The sequence below is a fragment of the Dunckerocampus dactyliophorus genome, chromosome 5, assembly GCF_027744805.1.
Source record: "Dunckerocampus dactyliophorus isolate RoL2022-P2 chromosome 5, RoL_Ddac_1.1, whole genome shotgun sequence".
In the NCBI taxonomy this organism is placed as follows: domain Eukaryota; kingdom Metazoa; phylum Chordata; class Actinopteri; order Syngnathiformes; family Syngnathidae; genus Dunckerocampus; species Dunckerocampus dactyliophorus.
The window spans coordinates 24,867,811-24,890,264 of record NC_072823.1 but is presented as its reverse complement, the minus strand read 5'-3'; the positions used below and the strand labels follow the sequence as shown (position 1 = coordinate 24,890,264).

Here is a 22,454-nt window from a genome sequence, read left to right as displayed (position 1 = left end):
CTAACATGCATATTTTTTGGAATGCAGGAGCCAGAACTGACAGATGTCAGTCATTAAAGCCATGAGCGGGAAAACTGTTGCAGAATAAAAAGGTACATTTTTCTGCATGTCTTGCCGTAATATTTTTGTATACTACAGACTTTACAGTATACAGCAACTGATGACTTAGCTATTGTTAGTGTAGCGTATGTCTGGCTGACTCACGTTTTTTTGGGCCATGACCTGACAGCATTTCTCTCATTTTTGGCATTTGCAAAATTTTCATTTGAAGTCGTTTTTGATCCTGCAGCATTTATGTGATTGCAGCATGTTTGTGTGTCTGTTTTTACTTTGTTTTGGAGCACTTCTGTTTCGTAGCCTTTTGGATGTTGCTACGCATTTACCCTTATCGACCACCGTAGCTTTTAAAGTACTGGAGATAGAAGTTAAACATTACATGCTGCCAAAAGGCATCAAAAGTTAGCTTTTTATGCTGCTACTCTGAATCAAATATTCTGCAGCCAATGTCACTATAAAATACATTCTATTTTGCAACCTGCAAATCACAAAGTTAACAGATATGAATGTATATATGATGGTTAAACATAGAAGAAGTGAAAGTAGCACATTGCATGTGCACGACACAAACCGGAAGTACTGTACCAAATGTTTGCAAACAATCAATTTTTTGACTGCGCTGCTTTTTCAAAACTCGTCATTCTTGTTGCTCAGTGTGAGCATTTTATTTAGCGACAACACAAGGAACATGTTGACCAACTAGAAGATTTTTTTCTGGTAAGAGTCAGCGGTAATTAGCTAAAAAGTGCCGAAGTTAGCATGATAACATGACGCTTCCTACCTTTCCTCTGTGTTCAACATGACAGCTTTTTCACGTCCTTTGACAATCGTTATGATTTTTAACAAAAAAGGTGCTCAGAAAAGTTCACCATCCGGCGAGTCGAGGGCGACCCTCGAAGCAGAGTCGGTACTTTTTTTTCCTTTAGTTTTTAACAAGCAGGAGAATCACTTCCTTCATCCCTTCGCTGCAGCTGCAATTCTACTACTCTCAGCAACAAACCGCACTATTTATATGGTCGGAGCCACCGTGGTGCATTGTGGGTAGTCCTCCCGACCCATTCACTCGGGATGGGTGATAAGTTGGTTGAATTACCGATACTGATACCTTTCTTCCATTGTGTACATTGTTGTGTACGCATTTGGAAATAAAATGTTCATTGTACTCTCTATGGAAGTAATGTTTTGATGCGCTCTGTTTTAATACATTTAGTTAGAGGTGGACGAGACTGCACATTTTGGCATCAATCAGACACCAAGTAAATACAGAGACAGTATTGCCACACAGTCACTTTTTCAAGATAACATTGACGTACGTTGGATTGTTTTTAGCATCTGTATAATCTTTTGTCCAAAGAAAATAAACCATGCCATACCTTGGCAAAGAGTGACAGCAAAACTTCACATTTCTATGTAACATATGGCTGTCATTCATAGCATACTGTTCATTTCTTTATTTCTATTTATTTCTACACGAGTACTGCTTTGTCCCGAGAGACTGACCTACTTCTCTTGAGATTTTTTACGCTGTAAACGAGTGAACTCCAGGATTAGCTGACTGAGGTGTAAGCAGTTACAGGTTTGTACCAGACTTTATAAAGTACAGGTCATCGTCTTGTTTTCCATCTGAAATTGAGACTGTGAAGCCTTGTTTTTTTTCTGGTTCACTGTTCCAAAAGGACAAATATTTGAAAATGATCACACTTTGACTGCACTCTACTTCCTATGGAAGCCCATTTCCGCCTCAACAAAAAAAATCCCAATGGCAAGTCATAATTATGAGGTAAAAAGTAATAATTATGAAATACAAATCAAATCAAATCAAAGTTTATTTGTAAAGCACCTTACAACCTCCCAATGGTGCTCAAGGTGCTTCACAAGAGTAAAAACAGGTTATAGCAAATGAGAACAGGGTAAGATTGAATAAGATAGAAATAAAAACAACTAAAACAAAATAAAAATACAGGCACAGAATCACAACTAAAATACATATAATCATCATGTTTCATAAGACAGTCTGAATAAATGAGTTTTTTTTTATCAGAAATATTTTTATTAGATTTTGACAAAGTAAAAAAAAACAAATGTACACAATGTTTGCTGGAAGTTTAGACAGGGAGCAAGAAAAATTAAAAAAATAATTGAAGAAAACAAACAAACAAACAACAATAACAAAAAAAAACCAACCCCAACACAGAAAAAACCCACAAAGTAAGCCACACACAGCCCAAAGAGACAGAGGTCCAAGTTTAGGACGACAATTAAATGTAAAACAATCAAAGCAAATGCATAAGTGAATTAAACAATAGATGACAGTAAATCGGCCAGAGAGGGGAAGTTATAATATTAGGGAGCTCCGGTAAATTTAAAGTTGGGGAAATATACTAAGATGGGTCCCCATACATTTTGGAATTTTTCTTCGGCGTTACAAATTGAATAATTAATTTTCTCCAAATTTAAACAAGACATGACAGCCATCCCTCAGCCACTGAGCGTGGGTGGGCGCTTCCACCTTAACAAAATTGCCCGTCTGGCCAAGAGGGAGGCAAAGGAAAAACTTTGTTGTCGTGTGGGGGTCAAGCGAAAGTCGGGTTCACCTGTGGTGCCAAACAGTGATATTAAAGGGTTGGGTTGCAAAACTAAGTTGACAATTACAGAAAGTGTTTGAAAGACTTCCCTCCAATAAATGAGTTTTTAAAGAGATTTAAAAAATCTTTTTAAAATGATTTAAAAACTGACAACAAAGTCGAAATTATGAGATAAAAAGTCGAAATTGTTAGATAAAAAGTCTAAATGACAAAACACATGCCGTTGCTTAGGACCATCTACTACAGTAAACATGTAAATCATTCCTATAGACGGTGTATAGTAAAGCTTGTAATGCACTCTTACATTAACGAAGCTAACAGCACTATTGGAAAGAAGCTTCCACCGGCAGAACACCAGCTTCTCTGGCTCCCACCTGGCTGTAAAGAGTCAATGCAATGTAATGGACAAATGAAGTGAAGGAGAGCCCGATAATACCCACAAATGACCCTGTGTAAAAAAAGACATTCCAAATTTTGTATTTTTCCCCTGTCCTGTCCAGCCTTTAAGGCAGATAGAATTGTAGATCTACATGCCCTAAACGTGCTCAACAGATTTACTCTGCCAGGGAAAAGTGTGAAATACACTTCCCCTGTCATACAGACTTTGATGTTTTGTTATTATGCAAATTTGGAGCGGCCGCACTGGAGCAGGAGGGGATAGAGAAGAAGAGAAAAGGGGGGCCGGGGGGGGGGGGGGGGGGGGGGGGGAGGACAAAGACAAAGACAAAAAAGACAGACAAGGACAACAGCAGCAACAACAATTGTGACAACAATAACAAAACAACAGAAACAAACAGAACTACATCAGCAAATGTCTGTGACGACTATAAAGACCCTGACGGAAGAGGCAAAATAATATCAACAACCACAATGACAATACTGCATTGAAACAGTCACACATAATAGTAGTAATGAAATTATTAACTATGATAGTGATCACAATGACAATAACTGTAATGCACATCATTGTAAAAACTATAATCATATTGCTGACATCACCGTCGCTGTAATAAAACAACATAATAACACCCTGGTTAACTCGGTGAGTAATATGGTGAAGTACCTATTCAAAATTTTAACTGTTTAATCTTGGATATTGGATTTTTGTTCTAATTTTTTACATTCATTTCAGTTTGTTTTTCTCTCCACAAATGTATTGTTTTATAATATCAGAAAATATCATCAGTTTGTCTCCTATATTTATCACTTCAAGTCAGAGAATATCTGATTATTTATTTATCTATATTTAGATGGATGCAGGGCAATTGACTGCAGTGCTTGTAAAAATTGTGACTTTTTATGTCATAATTATGACTTTCTTATCTCATAATTTTGACTTTATATCTCAAAATATGACTTACCATTGGGATTTTTTTATTTTTTGTGGCGGAAGTGGGCTTCCATAACTTCCTGACACATAGGGGTGTCTAAACCTTTTCCAGTGAGGGCCAACTAGTGAAAAATGAAAGGATGCAAGGGACACTTTGATATTTTATAAATGTAATTATTTCAGGAAACAACTCATGCATCTCAGCTTTGTGACATAGGTGAAAACGCCTAGCAACTGGTATGACCTTTGCCATTTGCTCTTTTTTCCCATTTTTGCTGTTTTTTTATTTTTTATTTTCCAAATATTTCAACTTTTTTCTTAAATAATTTTCATACATTTTCTTCATGTAACAATCTGACTTTATTCTCCTAATATTTTGAGTTTATTCCCATAATATTCTAACTTCTTCCCCAACCTAATTTTCCAAAAATGACAACTTTAAATTGTTTTATTTATGAATCTACAAACATAACACTTTTTCTTCAGTGTTTCAACTCTAATCTACCAAAGTGACATATTTCTCATATTATGAGTTTGTTCTTGTAAAATTGCGACTTTTCTTCTTGTTACAATACGACTTTTTTCTCAATAGTTTGACTTCATTCTTGTACAATTCTTGTAAAATCGTTTTTTTTTCCCATTTCTGCTTTTGTTTTTTTAATTTTCTAATTATTAACATTTTCTTATTGTTCATTTTCTGACTTTATTCCTGTAATATTTTGACTTGAGTCTCGTAGCATACATTTTTCCGCAACCAAATTTTCTAACAATTACAATTTCTTTGTTGTTTCTCCTATTATAACTTTCCTTTTAAAATATTTAAAGTTTATGCTACTAAATTGACCCTATGTTTTCTTCATAATATAAATTTGTTCGCATGAAATTATGACTTTTTTCCTATTACAGCTAGAGTTTTCTCTTAATATTTTGACTTTATTCTTGTAAAATTACTGCTCATTTTTCCATTTTTGCTTGTTTTTTTTAGGTTTCCTGTTAAATTATATTTTTAGAATGTGCTGCGGGCTAATCAAAAACAGCCACAGGCCGCAAATGGCCCCCAGGAAGCACTTTGGACACCCCTGCCCTATCACTGCCCTCCTTTTAAACGACATTCGATGAGCCACAATAGCACACAACATTACCACCAAGTGAGAGCATGAGGGAAGTGGAACATAGACCCCTGTTATGTAAGGTGGAATGGAAAAGAGTCGTCGTGCCAAACAGATGACACAGCTAGTAACAAGATAGTGTCACAACTACCTGATGCTGGCACATTGCTGTACTCATGTCACCCTGCTGGGGGCACGATGGAACATCACAAGTATCGTGGTGGGCCAGCTCGGGTCAGAGTCCGGTGAACAAAGATGCTGCCAATTTAGCTACAGTACCAGAGTCAAAATTATAGGACATACATGTTCAGTTAGCATTTATACCACTGGAAATTATTCTTCAGTGTTGCCCATACATTCATTTGTACATTCAGAAATATGGACCGCCACAAATAGATTTGGCGCCCTGTTCGCCCTCATAAAAACATTATAATGTCAAAGAATAAGAAGATGGAGCAGGAGGGCTCAGTGTTGCCAACTTAGCGACTTTGTCGCTGTATTTAGTGAGTAATTAGGCCTCTCTAGACACTCCTTATCAAAAAAGCAACAAATCTAGTCTTTAGGCGACTCTAACATGAAAGCATGTGCTCAATTTTGTTTGTAACATTTTTGTTTGGTTTTTTGTAAGGCCAAAAAGAAGCAAAAAGAAGAAAGAACATCCGTCATTCTAAATATGTTGATTTTGCTTTCATGTTTTTTACTCACTTTTTGCTAATGCATTTGCGATTATGTCACCCCCATAACTCGCCACCGCCGCCAATAGATTGCAGTCCTGTGGGGAAACTTGTTGATGCAGCTGTCTTCAAAGGCAAACAGCACTACTTGAAATCTCACAGTTGTTGCAACTGTCAATTTTTTCTTTATTTTCTGTTGAATTCCTGTGTAGTTAAGTCCCACTGACAGCTCAAATGTGTGTCCTCATTATTTGTAATACAAAGTTGCTCCAGTGCCCTCATTTCTGATGGATTACATCACAAATGCTGCAGATTACTGCTGTTTCCTTGTGCTTCAAAGCGCCGCCAACTGTGGGGACTCTGTATTCGGGGCAGGAGAGGCAGTGCCCCACAGCAACCAGAAGATGGCACTGGATTTTTTTCTCCATCTTGCACTTTCTAATACAGAGCAGAGATTGAATCGTAAAAATGAAATACGATCGTGTGTACGACCAGTGGTATTCAAAGTCAGGCCCGGGGGCCATAACTGGGCTGCTGCATGTTTTTTTTTGCCCTGTGGCTTATTTAAAAAAACAACAACATAAACGGCCTGTATCTGAAAATTACAAAGGATAATCAGGGCCACAAAAATTTGCCTTTGTACTGTATTTTCAAGAATAATTCAAATCAAATAGCAAATTAAGCACATTCTGTCATCCTAATTGGCTTTATTTGACTTTAAATATCACTTCGCCAGACATTGTTTATTATTTATTATTTTAAATTATTTAATTATTTCAAATTATTTCAAATTAGTCAACATCGTTTATTATATTTGACTTTGTCCAAAATTGAGAAAAATGCTTTGGTCTCTATTTTATACGTCATCAACAATATTTAACTAGTTAGCATACATTGGAGTTGTTTTAACTTGTTTTAGAAACAGAAATGTGAAAAATACCAGAGTGGCCTCCGCATCCTTTCATTTTTCTATAGAGAAAGTGGGAAAAGTTTACACACTGCTGGTCTAGTGCCTAGTGGGCGTGGCTGGCATATGTGCCCTTTTTATCATTGGCCTGCGGGGCTGATATAAGTGAGCTCTTTAATTTCTGCCTAGCAACAAGGGCTCTCATAAACGTGACCAGGAAAATAAATATGGTCATTTCGGTTTGGTTTACGTTCCTGCCACTTCTCACTGTCTTAAATGTCAGCTTTTGTGAAAGCGCACACACATGAAGACGATATGAAGGCCACCTGAGCTCATGTGACCTGGGTGGGCCTTGCATCGGAGGACAACGTGCACATGAGACAAACAACAACAAAAGCACGTCTCTCGTGTTTCAAGCTGTCGTCTTCGTGTTGTTTGAGACCAACACCTCTGACCCACTCTGCTCCTTCTTTGTGTGTGCACATCTACACACGCCAACACACACACACACACACACACACACACACAAGTCGAGTGAGCATCATGGAATGTTGCTGTCCTCCTGATGATGAAATATTCACAGCCAGATCATCCATTTGATATATAAGCCTCGCTCACAAAGTCTGTCTGTTTAACGTCATAGCTTCCCTGGAATGAACCATAGACAGTATATTATTATTATTATTATTATTATTATTATTATTATTATTATTATACACTCAACACTTTTGTTTTTGCTCCCATTTTTGATGACATGAACTCAAAGATCTAAAACTTTTTCCACAAACATATTATCACCATTTCTCTCAAATATTGTTCACAAATCTGTCTAAATCTGTGATAGTGAGCACTTCTCCTTTGCTGAGATGATCCATCCCACCTCACAGGTGTGCCATATCAAGATGCTGATTAGACACCATGATTAACGGACAGGTGTGCCGTAGACTGCCCACAATAAAAGGCCACTCTGAAATATGCAGTTTAATCACACAGCAAAATGCCACAGATGTCCCAAGATTTGAGTGAGCATGCAATTGGCATGCCGACAGCAGGAATGTCAAGCAGAGCTGTTGCTCGTGTATTGAATGTTCATTTCTCTACCATAAGCCGCCTCCAAAGGCGTTTCAGAGAATTTGGCACTATATCCAACCAGCCTCACAACCGCAGACCACGTGTAACTACACCATCCCAGGACCTCCACATCCAGCAAGTTCACCTCCAAGATCGTCTGAGACCAGCCACTCAGACAGCTGCTGAAACTATCAGTTTGCATAACCAAGGAATTTCTGCACAAACTGTCAGAAACCGTCTCAGGGAAGCTCATCTGCATGCTCGTCGTCCTCATCAACCCGCCCAATAAAACAAAACTGCACATTTCAGAGTGACCTTTTATTGTGGGCAGTCTAAGGCACACCTGTGCACTAATCATGGTGTCTAATTAGCATCTCAATATGGCACACCTGTGAGGTGGGATGGATTATCTCAGCAAAGGAGAAGTGCTCACTATCACAGATTTAGACAGATTTGTGAACAATATTTGAAGAAATGGTGATATTGTGTTTGTGGAAAAAGTTTTAGATCTTTGAGTTCATGTCATAAAGAATGGGAGCAAAAACAAAAGTGCTGTGTTTATATTTTTGTTGAGGGTATCATTTTATTGTTTTTATGGATTTTTTTGTCTGTTCTGTCTCTGTTACAATAAATCCACCATGAAAGTTCTGTACAGTTCATACATTTGTAAATGGATTAAATACTTCTGTTAGATTTACACAGTGGATCCCAGTATATTTAGTGATTCGGCATATGGCCCATGTAAATTAATGGATTTTTGGTCTTAAAAAAAATGTATTTTATTTATTTACATTTTTCTCTAAAAATAGGCCGTGAAAAGTAACCAAGTACCACTGCTTGCCGCTTCAAAGAGAGGTGGAGACAGCCCCGCAACAGACAGAAGTGCAGTTCGAGCGGTAGCCTGACGACCAGGCAGAATTTATTGATGATCTTTCATTACTGGTGGGTATCTATACATTTTATAATTTAAAATGCGTTTAATAAATGTGTAAGGCATATTTAGAGCTTAAGGCTGTATTGTGCTTCTATGCATGTAGCTTGTTAGCTTCCTTTGTAGTGAGAGAACAACTGCAGCTAAAGGGAGATGGGGAGGGTTCTGGAGCTGAATCTGAGCTAATAGTTACTGCAAATGTTGATCCAAAAACAGAGGAAAATGTCAGCATCAAGCTATTAAGGAGGTTTGGAGAGAGCGGAGCGAGCCAGCGTAGAATATGGTGGCACTTCGATGCAGCAGCATAATCCAGGCTGGAATAGGGGGTTAAAAATAGACATTTGTATGGGTGTCTTAATTACTTCATTTGCTATTCTAATACCGGGGATGTACTGTATGTAATAAGGGTGTCCAAAGTGGGGGCCGGGGGCCATTTGCCGCCCATGGCCGCCCATTTAAGAGGAAAACAAGCAAAAATTGAAAAATTAGCAGTCATTTTACAACAATAAAGACAAAATATTAAAAGAAAAATGTTGTAATCTAACAAGAAAAAAAGTCTGAATATTTGTAATATATACCAAGTAATATTGTCAGGAAAAATAACACCATTTTAGTAGCATAGAATTGAAATATTGAAAAAATGTGTGAGAAAAGTTGCAATTTTATGAGAATAAACTTGTAATATAGGAAAAAAAATGTCATTTTAGTGCCATAGAATTCAAATATTAATGTTTTTTAAAGTCATAATATTACAAGAAACAAAAAAAAATGAAAGCTCTCACTTTTTTAAAATTAGTTTGGGGAACTCTGGTTTCCTCCCACATTCTAAATTGACTCTAAATTGACTCTAAATTGACTCTAAATTGTCCATAGGTATGAATGTGAGTGTGAATGGCTGTTTGTCTATACTGTATATGCCCTGCCATTGGCTGGCAACCAGTTCAGGGTGTACCCCGCCTCTTGCCCCAAAGTCTGGGATAGGCTCCAGCATACCCCCGCGACCCTGATTAGGATAGGCGGCATAGAAAATGGATAACATCTTAGCATATCTACATGTGTTGCTTTACAAAATATCAAAGTGGCCCTTGTATCCTTTCATTTTTCACTATCTGACCCTCAATGGAGAAGGTTTGGACAAAAAAAAGTACGACCTAGAGTGTCTTCGAGTACCTCCATGTGAGAACCAGTGTGCTAGACAGTAAAATAGGTTTATGTTACATACTGCAGGTGGGACAGTGGGAGAAGTGGGGCGAGAGCAGCTTTAGGTTTTTTCCCCTCTTACAAAGTACAAGAAAAACCGCAGCTAATGCCAGTGTGTGTGTGTGTGTGTGTGTGTGTGTGTGTGTGTGTGTGTGTGTGTGCGCGCGCGCAACTCAAGAGGCATTGATTGACTCAAGCATTGTCTTTCATTAGCTCCTTTTCATATTCCTAATAAAACATTCTCATTGTGTTCCTTACAGAGGTGTGAAAAAGTGTTTGCCACCTTCCTGATTTCCTATTTGTTTGTCACACTTAAATGTTTCACTTAAACACATTTAAATATTAGTCAATGACAACACAACTGAACACAAAATGCAGTTTTATTATTTAGGAAAAAAATCCTAATTTTATTTTAAAATCCAAACCTACGTTGCCCTGTGTGAAAAAGTGATTGCCCCCTAAACCTAATAACTGGTTGGGCCACCCTTAGCAGCAACAACTGCAATCAAGCGTTTGAGATAACTTGCAATGAGTCTCTTACAGCGCTGTGGAGGAGGTTTGGCCCACTCATCTTTTCAGAATTGTTGTAATTCAACCACATTGGAGGGTTTTCCAGCATGAACCACCTTGTTAAGGTCATGCCACAGCATCTCAATAGGATTCAGGTCAGAACCTGGACTAGGCTTCTCCAAAGTCTTTATTTTGTTTCTCTTCAGTCATTCAGAGGTGGACTTGCTGGCCAACACTTTTTCACACCACTGTATAATTGTGTCCGATACAGTGTTTGACTGCGCTCATGAAGTCCATAAGTGAAGTATAAGAAACATTTTGGAGTGGTTGTCATATGACTCTACCAATATGGCTTCCTAAAATGGCAGTGTGTCAGGTAAGCTAGCTTGTTTCCAAAAGCTTATTTTCACAAGTCAACTGTTTTTACTATATTCTTCAATGAATTCACGTCAACAAGGTAAGAAAATAGCACAAATGCTAATAAGTCACTCATAAATGTCTCAGTTTCAATGCTTTTGAATGAATATATATGTTTCAAAGTACATTTGTGGTACTAACCCCAAAAAAGTAAGGAATTAGCATAAACAGTGTTACACATACCGTATGGAACATCACACATCTTTGACATGAACTAGTAGTCTTTTACCAAAAAAAAAATGTCTTCTATGTGTTGTATTTGCTGTGTGGTGTGTTCCCTATCATTTGACTTGAAGCACTACAGGCTTCTTATGCATTAAAACCAAGTTTCCCAGTAGGAAATGATAAAAATAGAAATAATCTAGCAGCTAATCTGTTAGCGTGGTGCACGTTTAAGAGGCAAGCAGCGTTTCCAAAAGTAGCTCACCTTGTCCTCTTGTTACGTCACCACAAATGTCCCATTTCCACCGGAGACTCACAGAATCGTCCACAAAGACTTTTAACGCGTACATCATGGTCCTAATTTAATGCACGTATTGGATGCATCTGCGTGACTACAATAACTATTGAAATATAAAATAAATATTTCCCATCACCTGAGGAAGCCTAGTCAGCACAGTTAAGTTTTTCTGCTTTGTATAAATGAGGTTACTGCAGGACGTGACTCCAATTAGCTTCTGTCCTCCCCTGTGATTGGATTCATTAAGTACACATTATCCTTTGAATGTCTTCTCTTGAAGAACACGTGTTGCTGAGTGATGTGAGGTGAGCCGAAAGATGACCGCTAAGTAGTCAAGATGTGGGGTAAAAATAGCGTCTTTAAGAATTAGTCATCAAACTGTGCTTCTCAAATAGTGGGGCGGGCCCCACCCCGGGGCAATGCTGTGAACTGTCAGGAGGTGTGTGAGAGGCAGGGAGGACTTTCAATATTAGAGCAGACCTGCCAACATGTATGAATTTGTCGCACTCAGCATGCAATTTGACTTTTAAATACGCTTTTATGCTTGACTGCTCTCCACTTTGTTGCATTTCACTGGTTTAAGTTTCAAGTTTCATCTGTGCAGTACGGATAAATAAATCACTGCAGTACAGAAAATAATTGAGAACCACTGCATGAAGACAACGGCACGTTCAAGAGCAAACCGTCTAGTCCGTTATGAAAGTGTTAAAAATGCATCGTGCTGCCTCGTGATACCACACACACTGTCGATATTGTTCCACTCCCATCCAGTGCAGTGTGCATTACAGTACCTGCCTTTTTCAACACTGCGCCCTCTGCAGGAGGGGCTGGTCACCACCTCAATGCAGCCTGTCCACCTTGTCCATCTTTGAGGACAGAAAGTGAAAATAAATTTATTCCATTTTGTATAACTACATATTTTATAGAAATGTTATTACAACAAACCTCATGTAAACATTATATGTTAATTACAGCAAATATTTTTCATTTTGCTGTGCAGCCTTCACGTTGGTCCGAAATCAGAATATCTTTAAGAAATGGTTGCTTATAATGGGACTTTTTTTTTTTACTTTCTTGAAATGTATTTTTTGCAGTGTACATATATTGTCTGTGTGTGAGTCCATTCTTAAATGTTTGGAAGGCAGTTTTAATTTAAGACAAATATATTTCAATCTGTTGTTGAACAATAATCAAAATAAGGTTTTTAGCTTGGTATTAGAAAAAATAACACACTTTTGCCAAAACAATATCTTCGTGAGAATTGTCGAGCTATACATTCTTAGTATCAGATTATTTTTCCCAAGTGAAAATTGCTAGACAGTATATTTTTTTCTTTTTAGGAAAAAAAAAAAGAAATGGTTGCTTAAAATGGGACTTTTTTACTTTTTTGAAATTGAGTTTTTGCAGTTTATGTGAAACATGAGCACACGTTTCCCTTTTCTGTGCTTCCAAAGAGAGAAAAACAGTTAGCATGAGGAATGCACGCCATGGGAAACCTATTTTGACTATAAAGCCCTGTAAAAAAAACAACAACAACAAAGTTTTATGGTATTATATCCATGCTGGGACCATGCAGTAACAGGTACATTCATGACAACATGCAATACGTACAGTATTTTGCCATATTTTGATCATTTTAAACATTACCAGAACTTCATTCCTGGGCACACTGATTTCACATCTAGCGCTACTTCCGTCAACAACAGCGCGTGTCTGTTTGCTACTACTAATCATGGCAGACTTTGTGAGAGCCTGGCCGACGACTACATGAGGCTCAAGAAGCTTATTGTTGCACCCATGACTAATAAAAGGAGATGGTTGTTTGCTCTTTAATAAGTGAATCTGTAACAACAGAAATAGCACATTAGCATTTTGTCATTTCGTCACACACTTGTTCTTGTCCAACGTGATACTCCAGCACAGGATGTTCTTCTTCTCCGCTATTATTCCAGTATAACTCCAACATACACCATATAAAATAGCACTGTATCCCCACATTGCAACAAACGACTGTTTCACAGCAATAAGTGCACTTAATTATCAATTGCGATACTGAGTAGCCATATCCAGTCAGCATTACATCACCCTCGTTCATATCCGTTAGCTTAGCTTAGCTAAATTCACTACGTGTAATTATTGCTCATTGCACATACAAACGTGTGGATAACCGGCCAGCATTCACACACCTTCATCACTGATGCTACTCAAATATATCATGCACAATCAACTCTCACCTGTAACAACAGAAATAGCACAATAGCCTTTTGTCATTTCTTCACACACGTGCACTGATCTAAAAAAAAGACTGGATCGAGCAACCTATTGTTTTCACGCGCCAAAATTTGAAGCCAGATTTTTTCGATCGCCGCCATCTTGGTGAGACCACCTTACGCGCCACAGCTTTGTGATTGTGCTGGTATACGAACGCAGAATTAGTGAAAAATCATCAAAAACATCAGGAGTGCCAGTGAAGGAAGCGAGGATGAGGAAACAACTTAAAAAGCACTTCCCAAGAACCTTCCACTCGTACGTACTTTTACTTGGCACCTTTTTTTGACCTGATATATGTGCCACTACTTGAACGGCTTTGCTTTGAAAAGTTCTCGAAATGTAACCAAAAGTTAAAGTATGAACTTTGATGGGTGGTTTTGCAAGAATTTTCTAGTTACACCTTCCTGTAACAACTAGGCCTTTTTTTGGTGCCTAGCCTAGCAATCAATGATAAAATTATTTCTATGCAGTTTTTTACAGTAGGCTTTGAGTATTTGCACTTATCTAATGTCTTTTTGTACCAAAAAACTGCTTTTTTAAAAGCTACCACAACTACCAAGTTACATTAATTCTGATACCACACATGATTCACGCAAAGGTAGAAGACATGTGACAAAATTTCTGCTTTCTTCCTGCCTTAACCTTATCCTGAGATTAAAAAAAATAATGGTTTACCGTAGGAAAATAATTAGACAAAGATAGACTTTAAATTCCGTACGTAAACAATGTTTGCAGGCTGCCACACAGCCAATTTTTCGTCCGTCTCGAAGCTAAAATACATCTTACTAGCTTGATAAATGACACAAAAGCGTATAAATCTGAGTAGTTATAACCTTTAGCAGTTGATTTTGGTGGCTATACGATCAATCGAAGTTTTACCAGTGCGTTGCCATACTGTTGTCTCACCAAGATGGCCGCCGCAAATTTCCATTGGCTTCAAAAATAAAACAATAGAAGCTCGATCCAGTCTTTTTTTTTAGATCAGTGCACACGTGTTCTTGTCCAACGTGATATTCCAGCACAGGATATTCTTTATCTCCGCTGAAGCGACGCACATTTGACGAGAGACTCCCCCTTGTGGCGAAATAGTGCTATTACAGCCAATTAGTTATTTGTTTGGAGAACAGTACATACTATATCTTAACAATGCAACAACCGTTAACTTTCCAAGACAATCAAAAATGTGTGGGGGTGGCTTTCTTCTCCTTACATTATCTTTTTGAGCCGGAATATACAGAGGATGAGCTACAGGTTTTAGAAGCTGAGCCCGCAAGAAGAGTGAAACTTCGTAGCAGATGGGGGTCAAGTCATTACACCGGCATGACTTGGTGGTGTAAATGTGGAGCTTCCCAAGTCATGCCAACAGAAATGGAGTGTTTCTGCTCCACTGAGTGGCATACGGAAAGGTTTCGTGTGTATGGCGAGGAGGACATTGCGCCGAGAGATTGCATCACAACGGGCAAAGAATTGTCAGCGCTAACAAAACCTGCAGTGATAGAAACTTTTTTCCACCTACCCAAAATAAACTGGAAAAGACGCCCAGACCAGCTGGACAACTGTCATCAAGCAAGTCACCATGATAATGATTGTGATACATGGAGCACATAGCATGTGATATCGCAACTCAGTCCATCTAGCCATGTATAAACAAAACATGGAATGTGGGCTAATATTGCAGATAATTGGCTTGTCTATTTGTACTTGTTCGTATGCTTATTCTTGTTTCCCTGTCAGTACAGATTGGTGTTCTATCACATTGTTTTGGAGTGGGCTCGCTCAGGGCGTGAGGCGCTGCGTCACTACGCCAGAAAAACAGTTCTTTGTGTGAGCAGCAACAATAACAATGTCGCTGTAGCTTGGTTTATATACAGATCAGTTATGTTTTATAGTTGAAATAGGTGTGTCCCGTTACATGTATTGTTAGCCCCCATATGCGAGCTGTTTTTCTCTGTTTAGAATGTGCAGAGAAGAGATAGACATGTATGGTCATGTTTCACACAAGGATTGTGTGGATGGGCAAAATTCCAAAAAAGTGCAGCTTTCCTTTGACGTTTTTGTTGTACTTTTTGTTGTACTTTTGCATCATCCTGCTTTGCTAACTTGGTTTCACATTGGTATGGTACACAACTGATTGTCAAAAGGCTTCCAAAAGAGAGACATACTTTTTGGTACCAGTCAATGTCGTGTGATACCTAAAGGGGCGGTGCTAGACACGGTGTTGTGTGTTGATTGGTGGACAGGGAACGGTCCCTTCCTGAAAGGGAAGCAAAGCAAAACAAAACATGAAATGGAAAAAAGCGTCTTCCAACTCTCATAGCGGAAGTCGTGACCTTCAACACCAAGCCTTGAATGGAAAATCCTGACCTTGGCATGTGACCGTCACACGAGTGGAGACATCATAATTCCCACGTACAAGGGCTATGATGACAAACGAAGACCTCAAAGAGACCGTGGGAACTCGCACTGCGTCCTCGCAGGGAACAACGTGACAAAGTGCGCGGCGAGGACGGAAAAGAAAGCGGAGGGGAAGCGCGAGAACAATGGAGACGTGGATGTGACACGTTTGTTGTGGCCGAGCCTTAAACAGAAAAAAAAGGCCCAGTTCCCACGGTGACCTTTCCCACGCTGCTGCCCTCTGTTGTTTCTGTTCTGTCACAATGTCTTTGTCCGTCCTTATCAGCAGCATAAGAACTGCAGCACGTCCATAGAAGACCAACATGAGCCGTTAAGACTGTACGGCATACTTAGAACACTTAGAACTGTGAGTGCATAAGGGCGTTCACACTGAGAACTAGGGCAGTGCACTGTCAGTACTCAAATGTTGCATGCAAAACGCTGAGTGTGCAGCTTTGGACGCTAACCACCCTCAATCGTCACCATCCTAACGACTTTGGTTACACTGTTGCAACCATGAGGAGGGATGGCGGCATTGTGATATTCAGGAGCTGCCAGTCTTGCAAAAAAGAGCCAAAAGCCATACTGGATTTCCAGGCCACTGAAAGGATGCATGGGCCACTTTGATATCTTGTAAAGAAACGTATACATATAAACATATTTCGATATGCTAAGCAGTCTTTTTCATTTTGGTCATTTTTTTTACATTTTCCAAATATTTCAACTTTCTTCTTGTAATTATGACTTTATCCCATAATATTTTGACTTTATTCTCGTAACATGACTTTTTCCACAAACATTTTTTTTAATATTTCAACTTTATGCTACTAAAACAGTGTCATTTTTCCACGTTACTTTGTTCTCTTGAAATTATGACTTTTTTTCACAACACTTTTTAAAATTTTGAGTTTATATAGTAAAATTACTGCCTATTTATCCAGGTTTGCTTGCTTTTTTCATTTTTCCTGTTAATTTATATTTTTAGAATGTGCTGCGGGCCAATAAAAAAGCAGCCGCAGCCCACAAATGGCCCTCGGGCCACACTTTGGACACCCCTGTTCAAGGGAAATAAATGACATTAGTGAAAATCTTGAAAGTAGCTTGTCTTTATTAGATATTAGAGGTGAGCAGATCCATCCAAATATAGATACTATTGATACTAAGTATTGTATCTATATTTTTCACTTCTCTTATGTTTATTTTAACAAATGTTTTTTTTTATTGTTGGTTATTATATTGTGTATAAAGCTATGGGTATGTTGTTGCACAGGATACAGGAGGGCTTTGAAGGCCAAAAGCCAAAGGATTACAATGAGAGCCGATACAGGCGGTCGTCGCTTTACGGTGTTTCATGGTTACGAACGCACTACAAAAACGACATTTCAAGAAAGTATAAATGTTCCTTTTTAAGCAACAATTTATTTTATTCCTTAAAGGGTTAGGCTCCAGCATGCCCCCGACCCTAATGAGGAGAAGCGGCATAGAAAATGGATGGATGGAAAAAATAGCTTATCTAGCAATTTTCACGTGAGAAAAATGATGTTATATTAAAAAAGTATATCTAAATGAACGGAACTTGTTTGTAACCCGAGTACCACCCACAGAAGTTTTTGCTTTTCTATTTTTTCCCCCAATCAAGTACAAGTCATGAAAAGGAATAATTGTAATATTTTGTTGATATTGTGCATGTTATTAACATTAAAGGGCAAAACTGACAAAATCACTCAATTTGAAAATGTTGATGTAAAAAAAGCATAACAACAATGCTGGCACAGTGTTTTATTTTTATGTATCGATACTAAAATTTGCAAAATTCGCCCAACCCTATTGTACTTAACGGGACTGGATGCAACTCTCCAAATTACTTTTTTTGAAATGAAAAAATATAAGACCACCACCAAAAACTGTAGATAAGATATATAAAAATAAAAAAAGATTTTTTTTTTTTTTTTTAGAAAAAAAGTACACAAGCCCTCCTTAACTGCACCAAAATTGAATGTGCGTGTGTGAACGTGCTCCATGGGCGTCAGGAAGAATAGACAATAACAGGAAGGCGTTTTGCGAATCAACACACATGTTCACTTGCAAGACGACATTTAAGTTATTTTTTTCTCACATCGAGTAAAGCAACCACAAGAAAGCTCCCCGGCGGTCATGGAAGGCTTTTTATCGCAGAGGCCTTTAGTGACATCACAAATGTTGCACTAAGGACGCCATCTGCCGTTCACCTTGATGTACTACATACATATATATCACATTTACAATACTGCTACCCCCCCAGAATTATGTATACTCTTTAGCCAGTAGGGGACGTCATATTAGCCAGTAGGGGGCGTCATATAAGTCGATGTATTCAGTCACGGACTGGAGTGCGACCTAACCCACCATAAAATACACTGCTCAAAAAAATTAGAGGAACACTTGAAAAACACATCAGATCTAAACTGGGGGAAAAATGATCTTGAATATCTTTCCTGATAATAAGTGGGTGATGTATTAGTAACAAAATGATGCCACATAATTTGATAGAAATGAAAATGATCACCATATAGAGGGGGGGGAAATCAAAGACACCCCAAAAATGAAAGTGAAAAAATGATGCAGCCGACTGGTCCATTTTGCCAAAATTTCATTGTAGCAACTCAAAATGATTCTCAGTAGTTTGTGTTGACTTTAGGTGCTTTTTTTTTTTTTTTTACTATTATGAGTAAAAAAAAAAATGCATATTTAACCAAATTGTGCATATTCTTGGCCTAAATTAAGCATTTTCAAACAAAAATGGCTAAAAGAACATACAAATAGTCATTCCTCGTTTATCAGTTCATTGGTTCCAACAGAGATAAGTGAATTTCCATGAAGTAGGATTCAATATTAATAAATGGAATATTTTTACTTATGGCATAGAAAACCTGTTTATGATCTTCTAAATGGGGTTTAACACTATTACAGCCCTTCAGACATCAAATAGGGCCATCAAATAAAGCTCTTTCAGTAAAGTAATACCCTCAAGGATTTAAGAAAAACCTGGAAACTTTATTTCTTTCTTTACAAAAAACAAAGATGACCTTGGAATGCTTGATGGTGAGTGTGTTCATTTTGATCCAAAGCGTATTTTCCAGGACATAAGGACACAAAACATGGTGGCCTGCATGTTCACTCCCCCGCCCCACCTGTCAAAAGAAGTGTTCTCGTGTTCCCGGTCCACCATCTACTCTTTGGGCACAGCGAATGGTTCGTCCACGTCCAACTTGCCGCATTCGTGGATGACGACGTCTTGGAGAGGCTTGTCTCGTCCGTCGGTCTTGGTTTCTTCAATCTTCTTCACCACGTCCTAAACCACAGCAGCAGCATGTTAGCATTTGTCTGCTTTACAACATAAGATGCCAAGCTGAAAGGAGTCAGTACTTCTATTTGCGCTTCCATATTTGTTGAAATCAAAAAGGATTATTGCGATCAAGGTAGGCCTGTCACGATAATCAATTAATCCAACGATTAAAAAACCCCCCAAAAAAACAGTAATTTTGATTGATGATTGACATGTGCATGCATGTTTGTTCCATCTCTTTACCACACAGGCTACATGACAAGATGGTTCACTCTGCATCTGTGTGTGTGCGCTGGTGCCCCAGTGGAATGAACGGAGAGTGAATCCTCCTCTCAGACATTACGAGGCAGGGCTACTAGTAAGTGGATACACCAAGTGCTAGCAGAAGTTAGTCTCGTGAGCCAGCAGACGCCGACATGAATGAAGGCACAGAATCGATGGCATCTCAGGCGAATGCCACAGCCCCGGTGTGCTAATATTTTGGTTTTAGACAGAATGAACAAGGTGAGCGCATAAACACAGACGAGAACCGATATGTCGCATTTGTTTGAAAGTAGTGACAAGGAAGAAGGGCGATACGACCAACCCTTCCTGAGGCGTTTGGTTGGATAGGTAAATATACAAGCAGCACAAAATGGTCCACGCTCAGTGTCGCTCGCTCCATTGAAAAAGAGATGCAACCTTTCAATACAGCTGGAAATCCAACATTTTGGGAAATGTCAGACAGCACGGAATGCCTGGGAGAATGTACATGCACATGTCAAACAGCAATTACTGAACTGTATAACCAAGTGAAGACATGTTGAAGGACATCAGAAACATTGCATTCCACTCTGCCACCAGATATGTGTCATTAGTTTAACAATGCACTACATAAACGCATGTGTGTGGTTTTTATTTGTGTGTTTTTTCTTAAGAGACAGGGTCTATTTTTTGTTGTTTTTGGTTGTGATTGCTATTTTAAGTGCATTTATTTAAAAGCTGGGCACATTGGGCCGACATTGAGGGTGACACGTTTAGGACTCACCATTCCCTCCAGCACTTTGCCAAAGACCACGTGCCTGCCGTCCAGCCAGGGGGTCTGCACCGTGGTGATGAAGAACTGCGAGCCGTTGGTGTCTTTGCCGGCGTTGGCCATGCTGAGCCAGCCGGGGCCGTAATGCTTCAGCTTGAAGTTCTCGTCGGGGAAGCGGTCGCCGTAGATGCTCTTGCCTTCACACACACACACACGCACGCACACGCAGACGATAAGCATGCGTGTCTATAACCAGTGAACAGGATTAAGGATTTAGAAAGACCTCCAGTTCCGTCTCCTTTGGTGAAGTCTCCTCCTTGAATCATGAACTGCTTGATGACACGATGGAACTTGCTGCCCTGGTAGCCAAATCCTTTCTGGGAGCGCAAACCAAACACATTAGTGACCACCAACAAAAGAGAGGGTCCAAACCGTTTCCACTGAAACAAAAACTGTTGGGGGTGGGTGCCACTTTCATATTCGTTACACTTGAATTCATTAATCAATCCAATGTGGGTGACAGCTTTGTGGTATAGGAGGGACTTAACTATTATTCTCTACTACTACTACTATTATTTATTACTGACTAATATTCTTTACTAGTCATTATGTAATAAACTACTATTATTTATATTAATGTATTCTTTATTTGCCTTTTTGAGGGCTTTAACATTCCCAAAAGTTACCAAATTTTACAAGCATTTTAAGCAAAAATCCAAGTCCATATACTGCAAGACATGTCATCTGCCATTTTGGTATCAGGTGCCATTTAGGGGGAATTTGGGCCATTTGTAGTTTGTGTAATGTTTTAATGTGGGCTGCGTTTAATTTTGTCTATAGAATGTGTTGCGGGTTAATAAAAACACTAGCTGTGGGACGCATTTTAGACCCGCCTGATGGACAACAACCTTAGCTAACATGTTTTTTTTTTTTTTTTTTTTTCTAGAGGGAGCGAGCATCAAGGCCCAAGAAAGTGAAATGTCAGCTTTTAAAAGAATGTGGAGTCTATGGGCACAGAGGAGTTTTGACATTTACACATTTATGTCAGTCAGGGGCACTGTGGAAACAACTTTGTCAAATGAAAGAAAGAAACATTTCTCACCTCGCCGGTTGCCAACGTGACAAAGTTCTCCACCGTTTTGGGAACAGTCTTTCCGAACACCCCAATTACTATCCTCCCAATGTCCTCACCCCCGATCCTCATGTCAAAGTAGACCTGTTGGCAAGGAGGAGGGGCCGACTTTAGGTCATTAGCAATAACAATTACTTTACCAAGATCATAAAAAGTAATGTTGTCAATGCATTAGATCAAAAACTTAAAAGCATCCATTCACATTACTCCTACGGCCCACGAGAGGGCATACCAACCTGTCATGTATGTAGACTTAATGCATTACTCGATTGTAACATCGAGACAAAAGTTATGACTGTAGGAACATTTCTCTGTATGACGTAATTTATGAAAATGTATGTATACAAATACTACCTTAGCAGTAGTTAGCCATGTTTTTTGTTTACGTTCGACTGGAGGAATTAAGGTCGAACCACGTCATCTCCAAGAGGAATATTTCTAATTTCCCAAAGCCATGATTGCAGCAATAGTCCTTCAGAAGGAAAAAACAAAAGCTAGCTCAGTGATTGCTAGTGCCGGCTAGCCAGTAAGAAACGAAGCTCTTGTACAGCAAAATGTGTCTTACGTGACTAGAACTGGTGTGCAAATCATTAGTTACACAAAATAACCTGGTAATGCTATCATTCCTAGATGTATATGCCTTTAGCTTTTGATGCTAGCTAGCTTTGGTATGACGTGGCTTTTAAAAGCTACTGCACCATTAGCATTAGCGTTGGCTGTTCTCCGTAAGGGCAAGTCGAGTCAGCTAGCTCGCTAACGCACCTTAGCGGTTACTTTGGGGCCTTTCTTCTTCTCATCAGCGGAAGAGCCGCTGGGGAAGGCGAGGAAAATCACGGAACCCACGATGACCGTGGCTGCCACAAGGAACTTCATCCTCCTCTCGCAGAGTCTAACCATCAACGAAAAGACGAGCTGCCAGGAGACGACACGCCTGCGTTGGTAGCTTTATAAGGGCCGGAGGAACTGTGCGAGACATCCGGGGAGGAGTCTGTCTGCTTGCAGCTGTGCGTGAAGTCCACGAGAACGACGCATACCCCCCCAGATTGGTTGTTTTTTTCAGCCAATC

General features: G+C 39.1%; 1 protein-coding gene across 1 annotated transcript; it reads right to left on the bottom strand.

Annotated features, from left to right (window-relative positions):
* Positions 1–18,928: 18,928 nt before the first annotated feature.
* Positions 18,929–22,360, bottom strand: ppib (peptidylprolyl isomerase B (cyclophilin B)). Its single transcript, XM_054777308.1, has 5 exons — positions 22,151–22,360; positions 21,359–21,472; positions 20,540–20,633; positions 20,269–20,453; positions 18,929–19,247 (listed from the first exon to the last, which is right to left on the bottom strand). Exons 1-5 carry the CDS (start codon positions 22,283–22,285, stop codon positions 19,125–19,127), a joined length of 651 nt encoding a protein of 216 aa, XP_054633283.1. The 5' UTR covers positions 22,286–22,360; the 3' UTR covers positions 18,929–19,124.
* Positions 22,361–22,454: the final 94 nt, after the last annotated feature.

Bases quoted from the DNA above. Each gene is read 5' to 3' on its own strand.
- ppib (XM_054777308.1), bottom strand. From the start codon at position 22,285: ATGGTTAGACTCTGCGAGAGGAGGATGAAGTTCCTTGTGGCAGCCACG. The intron at 20,454-20,539 runs GTCTTTCTAAAT...GTGTGTGTGAAG, and splicing joins CAAAGGAGACGGAACTGGAG to GCAAGAGCATCTACGGCGAC. The intron at 19,248-20,268 runs GTGAGTCCTAAA...GCTGTGGTTTAG, and splicing joins GCAAAGTGCTGGAGGGAATG to GACGTGGTGAAGAAGATTGA.